This window comes from Halyomorpha halys, unplaced genomic scaffold (genome assembly GCF_000696795.3).
Source record: "Halyomorpha halys isolate HHAL.00 unplaced genomic scaffold, Hhal_1.1 Scaffold2204.1, whole genome shotgun sequence".
Lineage (NCBI taxonomy): Eukaryota > Metazoa > Arthropoda > Insecta > Hemiptera > Pentatomidae > Halyomorpha > Halyomorpha halys.
Window position 1 is genome coordinate 184,004 of NW_027106273.1, and position 19,141 is coordinate 203,144.

Genomic DNA, 19,141 nt, shown 5'->3' on the forward strand with positions numbered 1-19,141 from the left:
CAGGGCGGTGTTTGTCCCCCCTCCACCTCTTCTGTTTAATTGGACTTAGCCACCCCTCACACCTCCACGTCTCATTTCGTCCCCTAATGTGAATGACCGATTTGCAGGAAATAGGAAGGGAGGAATACAATCTAAAGTCCGATCAAGGATAAAATATTCTAGAAGAAAGCCTTTCCCTAATCCAGATCCCCAACTTTGATTTAATATAAAAATATAGGATTTCCCTAAGGCCATTGATATGAATGAAAATTTCGGAGATGGTTTCTTCGAAGATAGTATTGATTGATTTTTAAAACAACTGAAGTTGAAGATAACAAAAATATAACCCATTCGCCTGGATAAAAAAATAAACTAAATAAAATGCAATGTAAATTGATTAGTTTTGTACTCGATGTGTGCTTACATCAACTTTAAATGCTTTCATTTTTTCTAAAACAAAATCAGTGCGTTTGAAACATCACACAATTTTCAATCCCGCATTTAATTTGGATTAATTAGAGGTGTAGCTGAAAATTAAATCTGACTATTCATATCGATGGAAAAAGGTCAACTCTTAATTATTGAATTCTTTTATATTTTTTTCATGCTGACATTAAGAAAGGGTTACTAAAAAATAAAATAAACAAAATAAAGGTACTACATATTTGGAATTTGAAATTGAAGGCCTAAATAAAAACATATCATTTCAGTTTTGTGCAATTTTCCGTTTTTGAGCTAGGCTGAGAACATACACAAGTACTTATTATTTGGCGATACTCAGTTATTTGTATTTAGAGAACCAAAAAACGTGTATTTCGGATGAAAACTCGAATTAGAGGTTTTCAAGATTACTTCATATATCAATAAATGAAAGCAAAAAAGATAGGGGTTAATTTAAAAAAAAAATAATCTGAAAACAAAGAAAAGATGGAGCAACAGTACTGAGGTGATGAGGAACTTGTTAAAGTTGGAGGCACTTCGGTCCCTTCTATGAGACAGCACACGGCCTAAAAGAGATTTGTTAACCATCTTTGATAAAAAATTAAATTTTAAATTATTTATAAATATAAAAATAATAATAAAAAAATCTATCAGCAACTTTATATTTCTTCTTGAGATATTAAATTTTAAAAATAAACCCTGTGTTAACTTTGCTAACGTATTAATTAGGAGAAACAAAATGGTACTTAAATATTTCAGAAATTAATCTACATGCAGTAATGTGGCTAAAAAAAGGTACAAAAAGATGCTGACAAGTTTTTTTTTTGGGACAATTAACATGTGAAAGAACTTAAATTAATTAAAAAACTTCAAAATAGGGTCTTATTTGATATTTGATTACAGGACTTGTATAATTAATTTATACACTTTTTTTTCGATACTTGAAACGTGGCTTTTGTTTGTAAATACGTAAACATTTATGAATATGACATAATGCTAAAGATGGCATTTTTAAAAGTAAATAAAACAGTGATAAATTTTATAGGAAATAGCAAAAATATAAAAACAGGCGATTTTGTTACAAATTTGCAACAAAGCTCTATCCATTTGTGAAGAGCTACTCTACGACTTTATTACCATTGCTAGATTTATGAGCATGCCTGAGTGTGTATAACTTTAATTTATTCGTTGATGGATCTTTATAAAAGATTTTTTAGTCCTTTATTCCTTTGTGATTAGCCTTAACACATTTTAATTTAATTTTATTTATTTATTCATTCCACCTCTACCCATAAGGGTCACTGGTGGATCAAATAACAATCACTATATTCTTCTATACTATTTCGTGGTTTTAAAAAAAAACCATCAGTTTCTCTATTTCATTTTCTCGGTCTTAAAGGATCTCATCCAGGCTTGATCCTATCATGAGCTGTTTCCTCAGAGTAGCGAAGAGCACGTGTTTCACCGTTCTTCTGACTTGGCAGTCTATGCAGGTTGGTGGTTCTAGTCCACGTAATAAAATTAAATTTTAAAATAACTGTTTCAATGTGTCTTTACAGTAGTTTTTTCTTTGTATAAATATTCTTTTTGGAGTCATATACATTTGACAATATAATCTCAAAAACCTAATACTGTAGTTAAAAAAATAAACAAAATTAATTAACTGTATAATACTTATTAATTTTTACAATACTAAAACTACGTTTAAATTATCAATGGAATGATGGAATATACAATAAGCAATTATAAGCAACATAACAATGTTTTCCTTTCATTAGCTTTCTATTTACGAAGCAGTGATTACATTTTCATTGATGGCCGAGACGAAATGACAAAAACTGATCACAATTGTGAATCTTTTAAATGGATTGACCAAGAAGCTTGATTATTTTTACATACGCTAGCGTTCTTTAATGAATTCTGTTTATTATATAGTATTGACAATAATGAAAAAAAAATTAAAAATATATTAATGGTGCTGAAACTGGAGGATTAAAATAAATTCCAATAAATCCCACCAAATCACATTTACCTTTCGTCGTAAACCCATGACTTACTGCCCCACAGTATTCTTTAATACCCCACTCATTTCTGTCGAACAGATCCGTTACTTAGGACTAAATCTAGACAAACGACTGGCCTGCAATCCTCACACAAGACTGAAAAAACAGGAAACTGTATGCAGATTTCGACTATTACAGCATTTACTAGACAAACGGTCTAAACTTCTAACTCATTACAAAATACTGATCTACTTGACTATAATAAGGCATATTTGGACATAAGAAGTTGAACTTTGGGGCTCCACTGAATCATCGAATTCCTCTCGTATCCAATCCTTACAGTCCAAAATAATTCGTAAAATCCTTAATGTTCCATACGTTGCCGATTTGGCCAGAACCAGATACCAATCCTTTCATCAAAAACTTCCCAACCCCAGGCCCACTTGTTTCTAACCTGGCTTCTTCAATACCTGATTATCCCCATAGGGGTCTGAAAAGAAGATAGCCCCTAGATCTTCTTCTCTAGTAATGTAATTGAGTACTATCAATGAATAGATTCTCCACAAGTTTTTATCATGTTATTTTTATATCTAATAGCAAATTTACTAGAAGTATATAATTTTATATAGTTGTAAATAACAATAAATAAATTATTAAAAAAAGTGTATATTTATATTAAAATTTTCATCAAATTTGATATTTTCGACTATTCTCCTAACAAAGAAAAAAAAATCAACGTATCATAAATTAAATAAGAGGAAATAATCCCTTTCATAATTCTACTCTCTAAAATGAAAAGAAGGTATATTGAAAACTCCAGTGAAATATTTTAGCAAAATTATGAAAATGTATTAATTTATGTATTTAGATTGCTGATTACGAATCTAAATTTTCTATCTCGTATTTTACGGGTATAGAATATGTAAATATTTATATGTATGTATATAAAAAAATCAAAGAAAAGTTGTCTTAGACCACACAGACAATAAATCAGCAGATTATTATAGGTTAATAATTATAAGTATTCTAGTATTGTTTAACCATATATACAGTAGAAGCTATTCGGGTAAAGCACGGTTTTCTATTTCTGAGCAAAAGAAAAACAAAAAATTACACTTATGAATATAAAATGTAAAAAAAATAATTTAAAATCGTGTACTAACGTAAAAAAAATATATAAATATCTATGAGCAATATAAGGATCAAGTGAATTAATCAAGAATTATTTTTACAACACACACCACCAATAGTGTGTGTTGTAAAAATAATTCTGACAATATACCCATAACATAAGTATTTTAGGGGTGAATTTTTATTCGTCTAAAAAAAAAGTTTTTGACAGTTTCGTATCACCATAGAGCAATACCAATAATTAGATATAATAAGATTGATTCTGTTAAACATATTTTCATGACGCTATTTACTTTAAATTAGAGCTAATCTAAAGTAGTTTGTAACATTTAGTTTATATCTTGTACTCAAAATAGTAACCAGGTCCCATATAACTTTTTGGAGGGATCGAATCAGACGACGTGTCGGCACTACATTTTTAATATAGATTCTTAGACAACGTCTATAACATTCACCACTTTAATTAGACCATTATTTGAATTATTACATTAAAAATTACTAATTAATTTCCCCCCTTTATTTATGCTCTGAACCAATTTGAAATAGTTTCAATATACATTTTAATCACAATAGTTACCTCACAATCAATTCTTTGATATTTTCCGACAAAAGTTATTGGATTCTGAGCTCATTTTAGAGATGAAATTCCTTCCTTTGATATTATTGATAGCGCAATTATCTGGAAAATAGTTGGCGTTCTCCAGGTAAATTGAAACTCTCTTAAGGCGATCCCTTTGTCTTACAAAACATATAGAAGAATTATTTCATTTTCAATTACTTAGCATACATTTCAGAAACAAATAGGAAATCATGTATAAATGAACAACTAAGGATGCATTTAAAATGCTCAACAAAACAAGCAACATCCAATAAAAATGTATATCTTAAATTTTTTTCATGGGTCATTCTCACAAAAAAGTTACGAATTTGTAAAAATATCAAACCAATGTATCAATATCCATGTACCAATCTAACCAGTAAGGATACTTCAATTCAAACTTAATGCTGATATAAACAATAAATATTTTTATTTACAAAAATAATGAATAAATAAAATAAAATAACCACGATCTGTTTCTTATTTCTCTTGACAGATAAAAACTTTAGAAAAGAAAATAAAGCTGGTTTTACATGAGCATTAATTTATCTAGAAATTAGAAAAATATATAATGATATAGTTATTTTTTATAATGGTATAATGTCATAATTGATAACTTTATTAATACTACAATTCACCTTCAGTTGACCATATTTTTCTCAACATAAGCATTGATTTCAAATCAAGGATGCAGAATGCAGTTCCATGATGGACAGGGCCGTGACAAAATCTGGTATTTTATTTAATATTTAAACTTGTTAAAACTCTTTCTTTGAATTTATTTTCAAAATGAAATCTGCTCCACGAATTTAACAGGTATTGAGCAATCAGAAAAAATCGGTTTCAGTGATCACGGAATCACTTAACGCTGGTTGGCATTCCCATTTCTTAATATTAAAAAAATAATTTAAAAAGAAGCAGTTTTTTTTTTTTTTTTATTGTTGGCCAGTTAAAATGCTTTTAAAAAGGTGGCAAATAGAAAACGTGAATTTTAATGTGAGTTAACTAGACACGTGAATCAAATAAAAATATAGTATATTAGAAAAGAAAACACCATCACAATGTGAGTGAGTTTTGTATTATGTTATGCTTGAAAAAAGCCCGGGTGGGACCGGTACTGGATCTAACAACCTTAGGGCTGGTAGGCAGGCGCGTTACCATGCTGCTACAATTTACTGTTACTATGCTGCTGTAATAAGTACTATTAAATAATTAATTAATAACGTAAGAACACATTTATTGAAAATATAAATAAAAGTAATTAATTCATTAGTTACAAGTTTTCTAGTTCGAGCTATAAACAGCACTTAGACTTAAATAATTATTTAAAAAGCATCAATTCAAAGTTAGAAATTATTTACTTTAGGATTGGAAATGACATTTTTGAAAATTTTAAAATTAAGCTTTTATTAAAATATTTTTTTTTTTTAAATATCATTTTAAGAAACTTTTTATTCTGATAGCGAAGAGAAAGTAAAGACCGATACCGAAAATAAGATGAAACATCTTTCCGATCAGTTATTATTCAAAAGCTATGAAACTGTTCTGTCATGAAAGATATTAACACAGGAAATGAACATTAAGTTCTTTTCCCCAGCCATTATTCAGCTAGAAAGCTTTCAAGAAGACCCAGACTGCTTAGAATATTCTACTTGGAAAACTTGCTTATGATACCTTTTCAATGGTAGTTAATATTCATAAAAAGCCGTGCTTTTTGGGATAATTTTATCCTTTATGATTAATTAATTAATTCGTAAAAAAGTTCCATTTGAATAACTTTTTTCGACCAGAAAATATTTTATTTTTTTAGATTCATTAATAAAACTTTTTAATACGTTAGTATACGACAAAGGAAAAATTCTAAACAAATCAAGGTGAGTAGCTATCAAAAAATATCCATATTGTCTAAAAAAATTTTTTTATTGTATTAACACTCTAACGTTTTGTCCATTCCGACTATTTTTAAGGTTTTATCATTTTTTTTAAAAAATCTAATCTATTCATTATAAACTAATTTTGAAAACATCTAGTATAATTAAGAGGGCTGTCGAGTTTAAAAGCCATTCGCTCACAGTTTTAAACTCGACAGCCCTGATAAAACCTTTCAGAATTGGACAAAATGTCGGTAAATAAATATTTGTAAACTATTTTTTGTTCCTTTTTGACCGCATCCCCAACAATCTTCGTAATTTTTAAATACTTTAGTTTTAACGTTATTGCGTTCACTTGATCATGATCACAAATTAAACATTTAACTGCTTATTTCTATTGTCAAAATTATCATATTTGACCTTCAGTCATTTTTATAATTTTCAATTAACTTTTTCTGACTAGATCTATACAAGTTTTCATGCGCAGGCACTTCTAAGAAGCAACTACCATGTAAAAGTGTGTATATGTTGTACGCCTTCTTTCTATTAGCTCTAAGAAGCAAAGAGTTTATCATTGCCTAGCATATGCCAAAAAAATATTCTGTTTAATTATCACCAAATTGCCTTTTAATATTTAAAAAGTGCTAGGAAACATGTCTCATATCAAACATGATATTAGGTTATTTAACCATATCAATATGTATAGCACTTAAGAACATAAACAGATATTACTAATTATAATTAAAAATCCAACCACCCCAAATTAATTTTTTTGGATTCTCTCTATGAATGGATATTATCTGTAGATGTGTATTCAAATCATTTAGTTATCCTTAAATTGTTTAGTATAACCTTTAATTATTCTTTATTTAATACTAGATCAGACTGGTGGGCCTTACATGGTTGATATAACTGTTACTTTTTTTTAACAATAGATTATGGGGGGATGTGTATAACCTTGTAAAACACCCCTAACTATATACAACGTTATTATTTAAAAAAAGAAAGATAAAATAAATAGATAAAAATAATGCTTCTTAATAAAAGAGAAAAGTAAAATTGATAACAAAAATAACAACATTCGTAAACATAACAAAACAAAAAAAAATGCCTCTAATGGTAGTATAAATAGTAATAATAATAAATAAAATAGAAGTAGTATGGATCATAAAATTAATAAATATAGAATTTATGACAGAATGTCCTGCTGCAGCCAGAGCTTCAGTCTACGGGTCGAGGTTGAGTTTCCCAAGTTATTGGTGTCTGCTCCTTAAGCTGCTCGGTAAATGGGAGTGGAACTTCATGAACCGTTTAATATGTGATCCCCTATCGACTCCATTTGTAATTCCCTATGTAATGAGCATGCATGCATTTCCTTATGAACCAAGGAGCATCCGCTGCAATTCTAAAAACGTTATTTTGAAAAGATTGTGATTAGTCTAACATCAAATACAACTTTAGGTTTCAAAAATGTTTAAGGATGGCATGGATGAATAGTATAAAGGGAAACAAATACTAGAAATTTCAGTCGACGGGGAAGCTTATAATTAATAAAATAATTTTCAGCAAAAAAACAAAAAAAACAAAACAAGAAACTTATAACTAATAAAATTGATAATCACTTGGAAAGTAAATAGAGAAATTAACCGAAAAAGAAAAGAAACTTTTGGGTTTTAACAATTAGTGTTATAGTCTTATAATATGATAGGTGTGTATTTTGATTCTTTTTATAACTTTATCTGTCTAAAATATTATATTATATTTATTACTATTTTATAATCATTTTTTAAAACTAGTTTGCTCTTGTATCAAAATAGTATGCTTTGTAATGCTTAAATAAACCTAATCTAAATCAAAATTTTATATTTTAAAAATACGTTCTAGAGCTCTAAATAAGAAATGTGAGAAAATGTCTCAAGCGCGGCCATCCGTGTTAGAATCGACCTAGCGACCGATGGCGGGTTGATTAGCAGCCCTTGACTTATAGATCTACCCTAATCCTTGGAATATATCTAATTATTATTACTTTAAACCCTATCTCGACAAGTGACTCGTAGAAACTTAATTTAAGACTGAAAAAATGGAATTTTCAAGACATTCTCTACAACTTAGATAAAACTTAAAGATAAAAAAAACATTCTACATAAAGTCCTCAATATCCCCCAGTAGAACTGAATATTGAATGAACTCCACTTTACAGTAATATCCATACTATCTGAGAGCTCGTCATTTTACATTGAAATGATCTTCGCTTATCCTCTTAAGCTCTTGAAAAGATAATGGTCGAGTGACCTTATTCAAACCAATTTAGTAGATGTACTCTGTAAAATATGGTAATTTTAAATAACCTAAGTTAATAAAAAAAATATATCAGAGTAAAGCGACCTGCTACTGAAGGGAAAAGAATAGGGAGAGATAATGAAAGCATGAAAACTCCATGAAAGAAGAAGATGATCCTAGTTTAAGAGAAGTAGAACTTTATGATAGGGCATTATGTTGCAGTTGTACATCTTTAAGGGAGCGCTTTGCTTTTATAACAAATGCCGAGGAGCATTCACTAAAATCCACTTGGCGTGAATCGGAAAGATATATTATACACACGCCCTAATTACCAGGCCTCTCTAGGTTGAATGATAATTATAGTATGAATGTATTTGTAATAAAAGATGCTTTAATATGTTAATCTTTTTAAAGTTTTAGTTAAATAAAATAAAATAGTTCTACATAAGAAAAATATATTACCTTCTCAAGAAAAATACTACAAGCTATTTATAAATCAGAAAATATAAATTATACAGTTTATTTCAAATATTACACAAAAATATTTAACGAGCATTATGCTGAAATTTTAAGTAGAATTAATATATGATCATAATAATAATAATAACGAACTAACGAACCCGAAGGTTCGATGCCGATACCACTAAACGCCCTCTGCATACATCTTTCCAGTGATTCCCCTCCAAATTCAATTCTTCTAAATCAGATTTAACGCAATCCTCCCATCTACGTTTCGGTCTACCACTTGCTCGTTTACCCGTCGGCTTATTGTTCATTAACATTTTAGGAATCCGTTTTTACTAAGCCCTACAACCTTACACGCCCATCTTATACGCCGCAATGCTGTAACTTGAATTATATTTACCAGGTGTAGGTACCTTAATTCAGTGTTGTGTAGTCTTCTAAATTTTCCCGTTAATTCATCCTTTTTCGGTACGAATATTTTGCGTAATGCTTTATTTTCGAAAACCTTAAGGAGCTGTTCATCCTTTAATGTAAGAGGTCACGTCTCGCAAGCATAAAGAACAATGGGAAGGATAATAGTTTTGTAAATTCTATGTTTTTCGATAGAAGGAGCGAGCTAAGCAGTTTCGAAATTGAAAAATAACAAGTATTTCCCGCCTTCAACCTAGCTTTTATTTCCTCATCAATTTCGTTTAGTTTACCGTAGAACCTAAATACTTAAACCTATCTACCTGTTCAAACGTATTTCCTCCTATATCTATATCACCGAAATTGCTCGCGTTTCTATTGCTGACCATGTATTTTGTTCTATCCGTATTTATTTCAAGACCTAGTTCCTGTTAGTTCTTAATTAGTTAGTTACTGGATTTTATTAACGAAGTTGTATTTTTTTCTATAGTTTCCTTGTCCTCACCCAATGATAACACATCATTAGCATACCCAAACACCAAGGTGCTTTACCACTTAAATTTAAAATGACGTATTCTAGTGCTAAAAAATGCCAAACCTGTTACGTGAGGTAGATTTAAGTAGTGTATTGTTGATAATGTCAGTGATAAAGTTATAATATAAAGTATGAATTGAATAATAAGTAAATTATTTGGATAATAAATAGGTAGTTAAAAATACTATAGTGAAAGTTAGTTGATTGTGCATTGTGTTTTCCCTAATTTAGTTATGGTTTATAGGATGATTGACTAGAATATAATTTGACAAAGGCAGAATAGCTGTCAACTTTTTAATAATATTGTAGCTGTAATATTTAAAATAATGCAGAATAATTTTTGAAGTAATTTTCAATGGCTGTAATTGAAATAGTTATCCTTGAGAGTGACCGGAATGATCAAAACGTAGGTGTATAGTAATTAGAAAATAAATATGTTGAAATTAAATGGATATTTTTATTGTAATTGATAAATAAACCAGTTTCAAACAAGAGTTCAAATTATTTATAAAAAAAGTTTCTGTTATATTAGTGTATTAACTGAATAGAAAGTGGAAAAGTGGATCTAATAATGGTGATAGAATGTTGATCAGAAAAAGGTTTTACCAAAATATTGTTTCATACTCGTGCATGATATAATAATCTATTTCAAAACAATTATTATAATTTCAAATAAAATATGATAGTCTTACAAAATACTTTAAGGCATTAAAATAGTTACACGTACGCTATAAAAAAATAAATAATAATAATGGTAGGAATATGGTCAAAAAAAGTATAAAAAATTGCGAAAAATCTATTTTTCAGTGCTTCTTCTAGATTAAATGAAAACAACGTGCAAAAATAGATAAGCATATTATTGCTATATAGCCTTGCAATATTCAGCAAAATTTTGGTTACTGATAAATCCTGTCTGCTGTTATTTTATTTTTTGGACCACTACCCCGAACATCTTTACACAGTCCATTACTTACGGGCATCTAATAATCTTTTGATAAAAATACATATTCAATGTAAGTTTGTACAACTAACCTTCCGTTTTGAGGCTCCTGATTTGTGTTTCCAGTGGTCGGAAAGCATTTAATGGTAGTGTTTCCAAGTAGTTTCTTGATATGTCTAGTAGCTTCAGCTTTTTCAACGGCCTGAATGAGTCACTTGCAATATCTGTTATCCAATTTCCATACAAATAGAGCTCTCCGAGGTTCTCTAGATGCCGAAATGTTCCCATAGTAATAGATGATATCTGGTTGAACGACAGATCGATTACTTGCAATGCTTTAAGTGTGACTGGAAATTCTTCCAAATCCTTCAGCCTATTGTGAGTAAGATTTAGATGACGTAAAAATGTCAGCCCGTGAAGTCTTTCTTGCGGGAGGATTTCCAATTCGTTAATCCCGAGGTCTAATGAGAGGAGACCCTTCAGCGTCCGAAAAGCTCCAGGGGACACTCGAGAAACACGGTTCCTCCCGAGGTAAAGGTGAAGAAGATGAGGAAACGGCTCGAAATCCATTGAGGTGAGGTAGGTGAGATTGGTCCCACTGATATGGAGTTCCTGGAGGGAGGGGTATGCCTTGGCCAGCTCCTGTAACTGAGAGAGCGGATTGCCGCTGAGGTTGAGCCAGACCAAACAGGGTATGTTACTGCCGGAGAGTGCGGTAGTAGGCACCTGTCGGAGACGATTCTCTGATAAATCCAGTCTTTTCAGCACTTCAGCGCCGTGGAAGAAGTTGGCAGGGAGAGCGGTGAGCGAATTTCTACTCATATCTACTGTCGATAGGTGAGTGAAGTTCACAGACGCAAAACCTGTGAGAGAAGTGAGAATATTGCTGTTCAAATGAAGTTCCCTCAATTTGTAGAGCCTTGATAGCTGAGAAATATCCAAAGAACCAATTGAATTTCGGGAAAGAATAAGAATTTCTAGGGTGGAAATGTTGTTTATGGCCAAATATGGTATATTATGAAATGAATTGTCTTCAAGCCTGAGTTCAATCAAGTGTTTCTGCTGAGAAAATAATTCGGAATCAAAGTAATTGATTCTATTTCCAGACAGTGACAGTTTAAGTAGCTCCTTGTTGTTATGAAATGTTCTTGAAGGAAGGCGGACTATGGCATTGTTGTCTAATGAGAGATCTTGCAAAGAAGGAAGGCCTTTCAAAGTTTTTTCATTAATGTTCGATAGATTGTTACATGCCACATTGAAAACTTTTAGTCCTGCAATATTGAGATGAATCAGTGATTCAGCATCCAGTTTGTTACATTCCAAATTCAATTCCGTCAAATGAGTAAGTCCTTCGAATGCACCTTTATCTATTTTAGCAACAGAGCTGTTTCTCAAATTCAGTTTCTGAACTTGAAGATTTTCTTGAAATATTGCATCATGAAGGACAAGAATTTCGTTGTCAGCTAAATCTAAAATTTTCAATTTTTTTAAAGAATTGAATGCTTTGGGTTCGATATGTCTGATCCCGTTCGATGACAGATTTAACTCTTGTAAATTGTGCAAATCTGCAAATATTTTTACACCGATGTATTTCAACCGGTTGAAACTCAAGTCAAGGAATAACAGAGCTTGCATTGGTTCAAAAGTCCCCTCCTCGATATCAGATATACTATTATTAGTGAGGTAAACTCTCTCGATCAAAAGTAAGTCACTGAACAACGTTCGATCCAATTTAGTCAGCTTGTTGTGACCGAGCCACATAAACCTGACGCTAGATTGGCCACGTAATGAGTCGTTATGCAAAGATACAAGGCTATTCGATTCGAGTAATATTGTCACTAAACTGGAATCATGCCTGAAGACATCTCCAAGCTTATCGAGTAGGTTCCCCTGCAGATCGATGTGCTGGAGGTTCTGGAGGCTGTGGAAAGAGCCTGGGTCGACACTGGTAATGAGGTTGTTCTGGAGGTGAAGCTCAATCAGGTTCGATAATGGTTCGAAGATCCCCCTCTCGATCCTCTTTATCCTATTGTTATGCAGTCTTAGTTCCTTGAGCTCAGAAACCCTCTTAAAGGCGCCTTTATCCAAATCATAAATTAAATTACCATCCAAACTGAGGTGAGTCAGACTCTTCGTATTATTGAGCAAGCATTTAGGTATACTTTCTATAAAGTTATCACTGAGATATAATTGATTCAAGCTTGTTTGTGTGAAGAAAGCATCTTCGTCTATTCTTCTGATCGCGTTCTGTTGCAAATAAATTACGTTTAACAGAACAGAATTCGTAAAACCATCGTAAGGAACTTCTAAAATATTATTTTCAGACAAAAACAATTCTCTAAGCTCTGGAAGATTTTCGAAAACACCATTAATATAATGTATGTGATTGTGACTGAGGTCAATCGTCCTCAGGTTCTTGTTGAAGACAAATGTTTCAGCATCTAAAAACACAATTTTATTGTGGCTGATATCTATATTTTCCATTACGACTAAAGAAGCAAATGCTCTTCTGTGAACTCCTTCGATGGAATTGTAATACAGAGACAGCGATTTTACATTTTGAATAGGACGGAAAGCGTCTTCTGTAAGAGATTCGAAGTTGTTTGAACTCAAATCCAGAGAATGGAGTCGATGTAGTTTGGAATAGCCGTCATCAATGATGGAAGATATTTCATTCCAAGAGAGGCGCAAGTTCTTGAGGTTCTCTAACCTCCTAAGTGAGGTCATTGGGAACATGTCGATTTTATTTTCTGAGAGGTCAATTTCAGTCAGCGTGTTTTCGAGACCGGCAAATGCGTATTCCGACATCTCTTTAATAGCATTTCCTTTTAAATTAATGGTTGCCAAACTGAGTCCATAGAAACTATAGCTCGGTAGACGGTTGATCTCATTGGCTTCGAGGTCCAATAAACGGAGGGTCTTGAGGTCAGTAAGTGCTTTCTGTGGCACGGCTTCCAACTTTCCGGAAACGATGCTCAAAGCCTCAAGGTCTGATGCCAGATGTTGAAGAGAGTCTTGTGATAGCGCTCGGAGATTGGAATGTGATATCTGCAAGTGCCTGATCTTGATTCCGGGGGGGAAGATGTCCCCCCCAAGTTGAGTCACCTCCTTGTCGAGGCCGTAGAGAGAGAAGGACTGGATAGGTTCGGTGAAAGAGGAGAGGACCCTGCTGACGAGTGGCACCGTGGAGTCAGGGCATTCGAGGAAGAGGCCATCGTCGAAGAGGTAGCAGGGACAGGAGGAGGTGTCTGCCGGGCAGGATCCAGCCGCCCAGCCGACCAGCAGCAGGCAGGCGGCCCCATAGCTCCACCGCGGGCTCATCTCATCTCCATCTCACCGCATCTCCTCTGCAACAAAACATACAAATCGTATAGTAGCTATAATTGTTACAATAAATGACATGTGAATTAAAATTTAAATTTAATTACGGATAGTTTAAATAATAATACGATTTATTTTTCAATTATATAGATATTGGATGCTATGCCTACGGGAGACAAAACCCAGTAGTGCATCATTCTAATGTTCAAGTAAACTAATTTTATTAGAATAGGAGGCAACTAAATGCAACTATTTTTCAGTCTTCGCCAATTTACGACAGAGAATACATTTATCAATAAATTTTTTTTGAAAAGATTCTATTATTTGTTGTGAAAAACGTTTGTCAGTCTGGAGTTCGATGTGAAGGACCTCGTAGAAATTTAGAGTATTTAGTTTGTTATCAATCTTAAGATTTGGAAATCGAATGTTTGCATTTTTGAACTATAAACTTGGCAAGCGTTTTCTTTTTTGGGTGTAATTTAGAACGTCTGTTTAGTATGGAAGACAGTATTCTCAACATTTGGTCAAAAATGTTCCAACTTCCTGTATTTGTTTGTGGTATCGAATGGTTGTCTATGTAAACTGGAAAGCAGGTTTTGAGACAGAATAAACGTTACATGCTGTGACTTGTGGTCAAATTTTTGTTTTCAACCTTTACATCTAAGGGTAAAATACAAAGAAAGAAATCAGAAACTAATAGACAACGATCTATGCTGGGGGAGGCCAAGTCTCAAACAGTAAGGATGTAGCACTGCTTGCTATAGTATATGGTAAGGTATTCTCACAGGTGATGATTATTTATGACGGATAGACTGTTAATGTTTTTTTTATTTGTTTTTTTTACTTTGAGAAATAATATAATAACATCACCTAAATATATTCAATTTAGAGAAACAATAATATATGTAAACTTTGGTTCGAGCTCTAACGAAAGGAAACTAACAGCTAAAAAGAATATATCTATTTCAAATCATTATGTTTTATAGAAAAAAAAATTATTTTATTTATTTATTTTAATTTTTATTTTAATATTAGTATAAATATGAATACTTTTATTAGTCATGATGAATCGTAAATCAAAGTAAATTTTTAATGCCTAATAAAAAATCCATACTACCTTATTTAATTTAAGCTACACTAAAACTTTTACGCATTGGTGAAATTAAGTGTTTTTTCGTCAAAGCAAATATTTTTAGTACTTCAAGGAAGGAATTTCAAAAATAATTTAATAATAAATATCAAGTTAAACCTACAACTGAAAATGAGGAAAAACATTGCAGTTTTATTTTCTTTTTCTACCAAGACTCTCCCATTGGAGTCCTATACTGTCCTAACCAAGGTTGGGGGTCAATTTTTTTCATTTTGTGGGACCGCCACTCAATGAAAAAATTGAACGTCCCAGGCCGGATTCGTACCAGCACCGCCAACATACATCAAATTGGTAAGAGTGTGTCTGAATCACTGAGCTACGGGCGGCCCAATTGCAATTATATTCGGCAAAATATTGAGCGAACATATATACAAGCGATTTTATATTAACTAAAATATAGTTATTAATTTTTATTTAATATTTTTGTCGGGCTCATTAATAATTAAATAATAGTTCAGTTGTTGGAGATAGGAAACAAAGTTTAACTATGATCGACGCTCCTCAACTGAACGATATTAAATAGCACGACTTTCCTTTTAACTAACTCTAATAGCTAAATGAGAAAAGTCCTACCGTGGATCTCGTTAAGAAATAGATTTAAAAGGATTCCATTTATTAAGATTTAGGATATGATTAATTATAAAACTTTGAATAGTTAAACGTGAACAAAAAAGTTATATAAATACTACAACCGTTGAAATGCTTGTGAATATACTTTATATCCTTTTTTTAATTAAATTTTATTAATTAATTGCAGTTACGAGTACTAAATCAACCTCGTAATCCATAATTTTATTATTACATAGAGCCGGAAAGGTAAATTTTAGTTGTTGGCGAACTATTGAAGAATATAATAGTTCTTTTGTTTTCTATTCATATCTAATATTATATTATTGTTCTATCATTTATAGAAAATACCTTTTGCCCTTCTATGTAAATAATTTATATGTTTTTTATAAGACAATAGTTTTTTTTTAAATTATTTATTTGATGTAATGTACAACTGTACAAAATTATACAATAGGTAAATATGTAGTATGTTTCATATACACTTGAAAATCTTGGGAAGGAACCACCCATTGGTGGTACTTCAAACATTAATTCAAATTAGAATTAGTAATTCCTAATAATAAGAATAGTAAAATATACATATACCGTTGGAAAGTCAAAGGTTTCAGAAATCTAACATATGTCGTTTAAGGTAATGGAAAATGTGGAAAAACGTAATCTTTTTTTGTTTAATGTGATTTACAACTATACAAATAATAAATACAATAAGTAAATATGTGGTATTTTTCATTTACACTTGAAAATCATGGGAAGGAGCCCACCCATTGGTGGTACTTCAAGCATTAATTTAAATTTGAAGGTCTCGTGGCCATCTTCTTTTCAGGCGCCTCGGAGGATTATCAGGGATTGTTAAGGATGAAAGATTAAGAATTAATGGGTTAGGATGGTTAAGGAGTTTGGAATGAAAATACGCATATCTGTTAAGACAATAGTGAAAATACATTAGTGATTGACTAATATTTTTAAGAATTGTTTTTAAATTTCATATTATCTTATGACACAAACATTACAAATTCAAAACAAATTTGTATTTAATCTATAATTTTTTTTCTAATAGATTTCGAGGCTTAGACTGCGTCTTTTAGCTTTTATAATTCAATGTTTTTTTTTCTAAAATAAACACATCTACAATATGATGCTGTCAATTAGTTTCATCTATATTTATTAATAAAAAAGTAAGAAGAAATTTACGTAAAAATATTCGCTTACAAAATTTTTCTTTTCCATTAATAAATAAATAGAAATGAGCAGACCGATTAGACCTTTACAATATTTTTTTTTGATATTTCTGAAATTTTTAACCTTTTTTGATTTCTGTAAAAAATATGTGTTTGGTTTTATATTTAGAAAAATAAGTAATTTTAAATGTATCTTTGGTAATAACTTCACAAACTAGGATAATAATATTATTATAATTTATATAATATAATAAAAGTTGAAGGTCATATGTAGAAAAACATTTATATATTTTTATTTATAAGGCATCTCTGTCGTCAGCATTTCTTATGTCCCAATATTATTGGGTGTGTCACAAGTTTTAAAATTTATAATAACTAAATTAGTATTTGTAATACAAAAGTCTAAATTGACAGTATATATCTAAATTGACCCTTTAGATTGGAAAACCTACAATCAATTATTTATATGCAAAAAAGAAAGTAAAATAAAATCAACAAAATCAAATTCAGTTCAGAAGTAGTGATTCGGACCTAAGACCTACAAACGAGGAAGAGACTTCTAGCCGATACAAAATTTAACATGCCCTGATGTAGGGCCGTGTAACCGTTGGGAATGAACCCCCGGGGAGGTGGTCTGCTTTTATATTTCAGCAAAGAAGGATCCCTGAGGACAGCAATCAGTAGGGCCCCAGGCTTTCTTTGGGAGGATATCGTCTCTTGGCTCCTTGCTACGATTGCACAACTTGGTCCAATCAGACAAAGGCTCATTACAACAAATAGTCACTTCTTTCAACAATTTCATTAAAAATTATGAGGACGTTCAGATCATTTAACATTTTATCAATAGTGTATAATTTTAATAATATATATTGTTATGTTTTATCAATAGTGTATAATTTTAATATTTATTATATTTTATCAATAGTGTATCCTATTGATAAAATATAAACTGATCCAAACCTCTACTCAATTTTTAAAGAAATTGTTTAAAGAAGTGGTTAAATAAGGTAGTATTTACTTTAATAAATAACTCAAATATCCAATTATAGTCTCAAAACTTTATTTCTTTTATTCGTCCAACGTTTCGGCCAATCCGGCCATCTTCAGGGACATCTACTACAAAAAGTTTCTATTATATGTATGATCCTACAAAGAATTTAAATACTTAACATTATTATTTATAATTTACCTTACCTCAATACTACTTTGCAAACATATAATTTAAAACACTCTAAAACTTCATTCAGGCTATTCTGCCCAGGTCAAAACATTTATATCTATGAAAACATTAAAAACATTAGGTAAAATTATTTTTTGTTAATAAGTATATCCCACATATGTTTAATTACCTAATTAGTTAATTATCCATTAAAAACACAGTCAAAATTATTTCTTTGCAAACACTATTAATAGACATTTATCACAACCATGCTTGTAACCTTCCTCTACTCAGTTCAAGCATTTAAAAATTATTTATCATAACTACATTTTTGTCAATTTTTCTCTTTATTTCATTGGCAAAAATCCTATCAAGGCCAACTATAATTATCCACATACTTTATTTATTTATTAAAGAATTACCAGTCTCAAGAAAATATTAAGATTATAAATAAAGTAGTATTTACTGTTTATTCGGCATTAAAAATTTACTTCGATTTACTTTTTACCAGAAAAAGGTTAACATTCACTAGTAATGGTCGACGTACACTGAGCGACTTACTATAAGTCGAATAGCCAAATTTAAAAAGATGCTTTTACTTTCAGTCGTTTCAGAATAGTTGGTTGTAGTTAGTTGTACACTGTTAAAAAAAAAAATTATTATAACAAATCAGTAACGGCTTTTTTTCCCTCTATCACTATCAGGCTGTACTCGTATAACCTGACTTCTACTAAAAAGGAACCATTAGAGTGTTTGCCTTCCCTGTGAAGTGGGCATGGAAAAATTTGATCCCCCAATTACTACTATGGCTTCAATTGAAGTTTAGGTAAAGCCCTGTAGGCAAGGTATAATTTTTTAATATAAATAAAAAATTTCGGGCTTCATTTTGAGTGGACATATCTTTTTTAAATAATCGCTTTTATATTTATTACTTTTAGTTTGATGTATTTTTGTATACATCTGTATAGCGTGCTATTTTGAATATAATTGTGGACTACCATGGTGGGTTTATGTGTGTGTGTATATATATATATATATAAGTTACAGTCAGCTGGTACTTCGATGTCAGCTGACTGAGCAGATCAGCTGATCATGTGTATATATAAAGATGT

General features: G+C 31.1%; 1 protein-coding gene across 2 annotated transcripts in view; it reads right to left on the bottom strand.

Moving 5' to 3' along the window:
• LOC106691282 (protein artichoke) overlaps positions 1-13,998 on the bottom strand; it is a gene marked incomplete at its 5' end in the record, with an annotated part of 30,219 nt that extends 16,221 nt beyond the window's left edge. For both annotated transcript variants that reach the window (XM_014436999.3, XM_014436998.3), the window contains 1 exon segment: positions 10,744-13,998. In XM_014436999.3, the coding sequence (XP_014292485.1) occupies positions 10,744-13,972 (3,229 nt within the window).
• Positions 13,999-19,141: the final 5,143 nt, after the last annotated feature.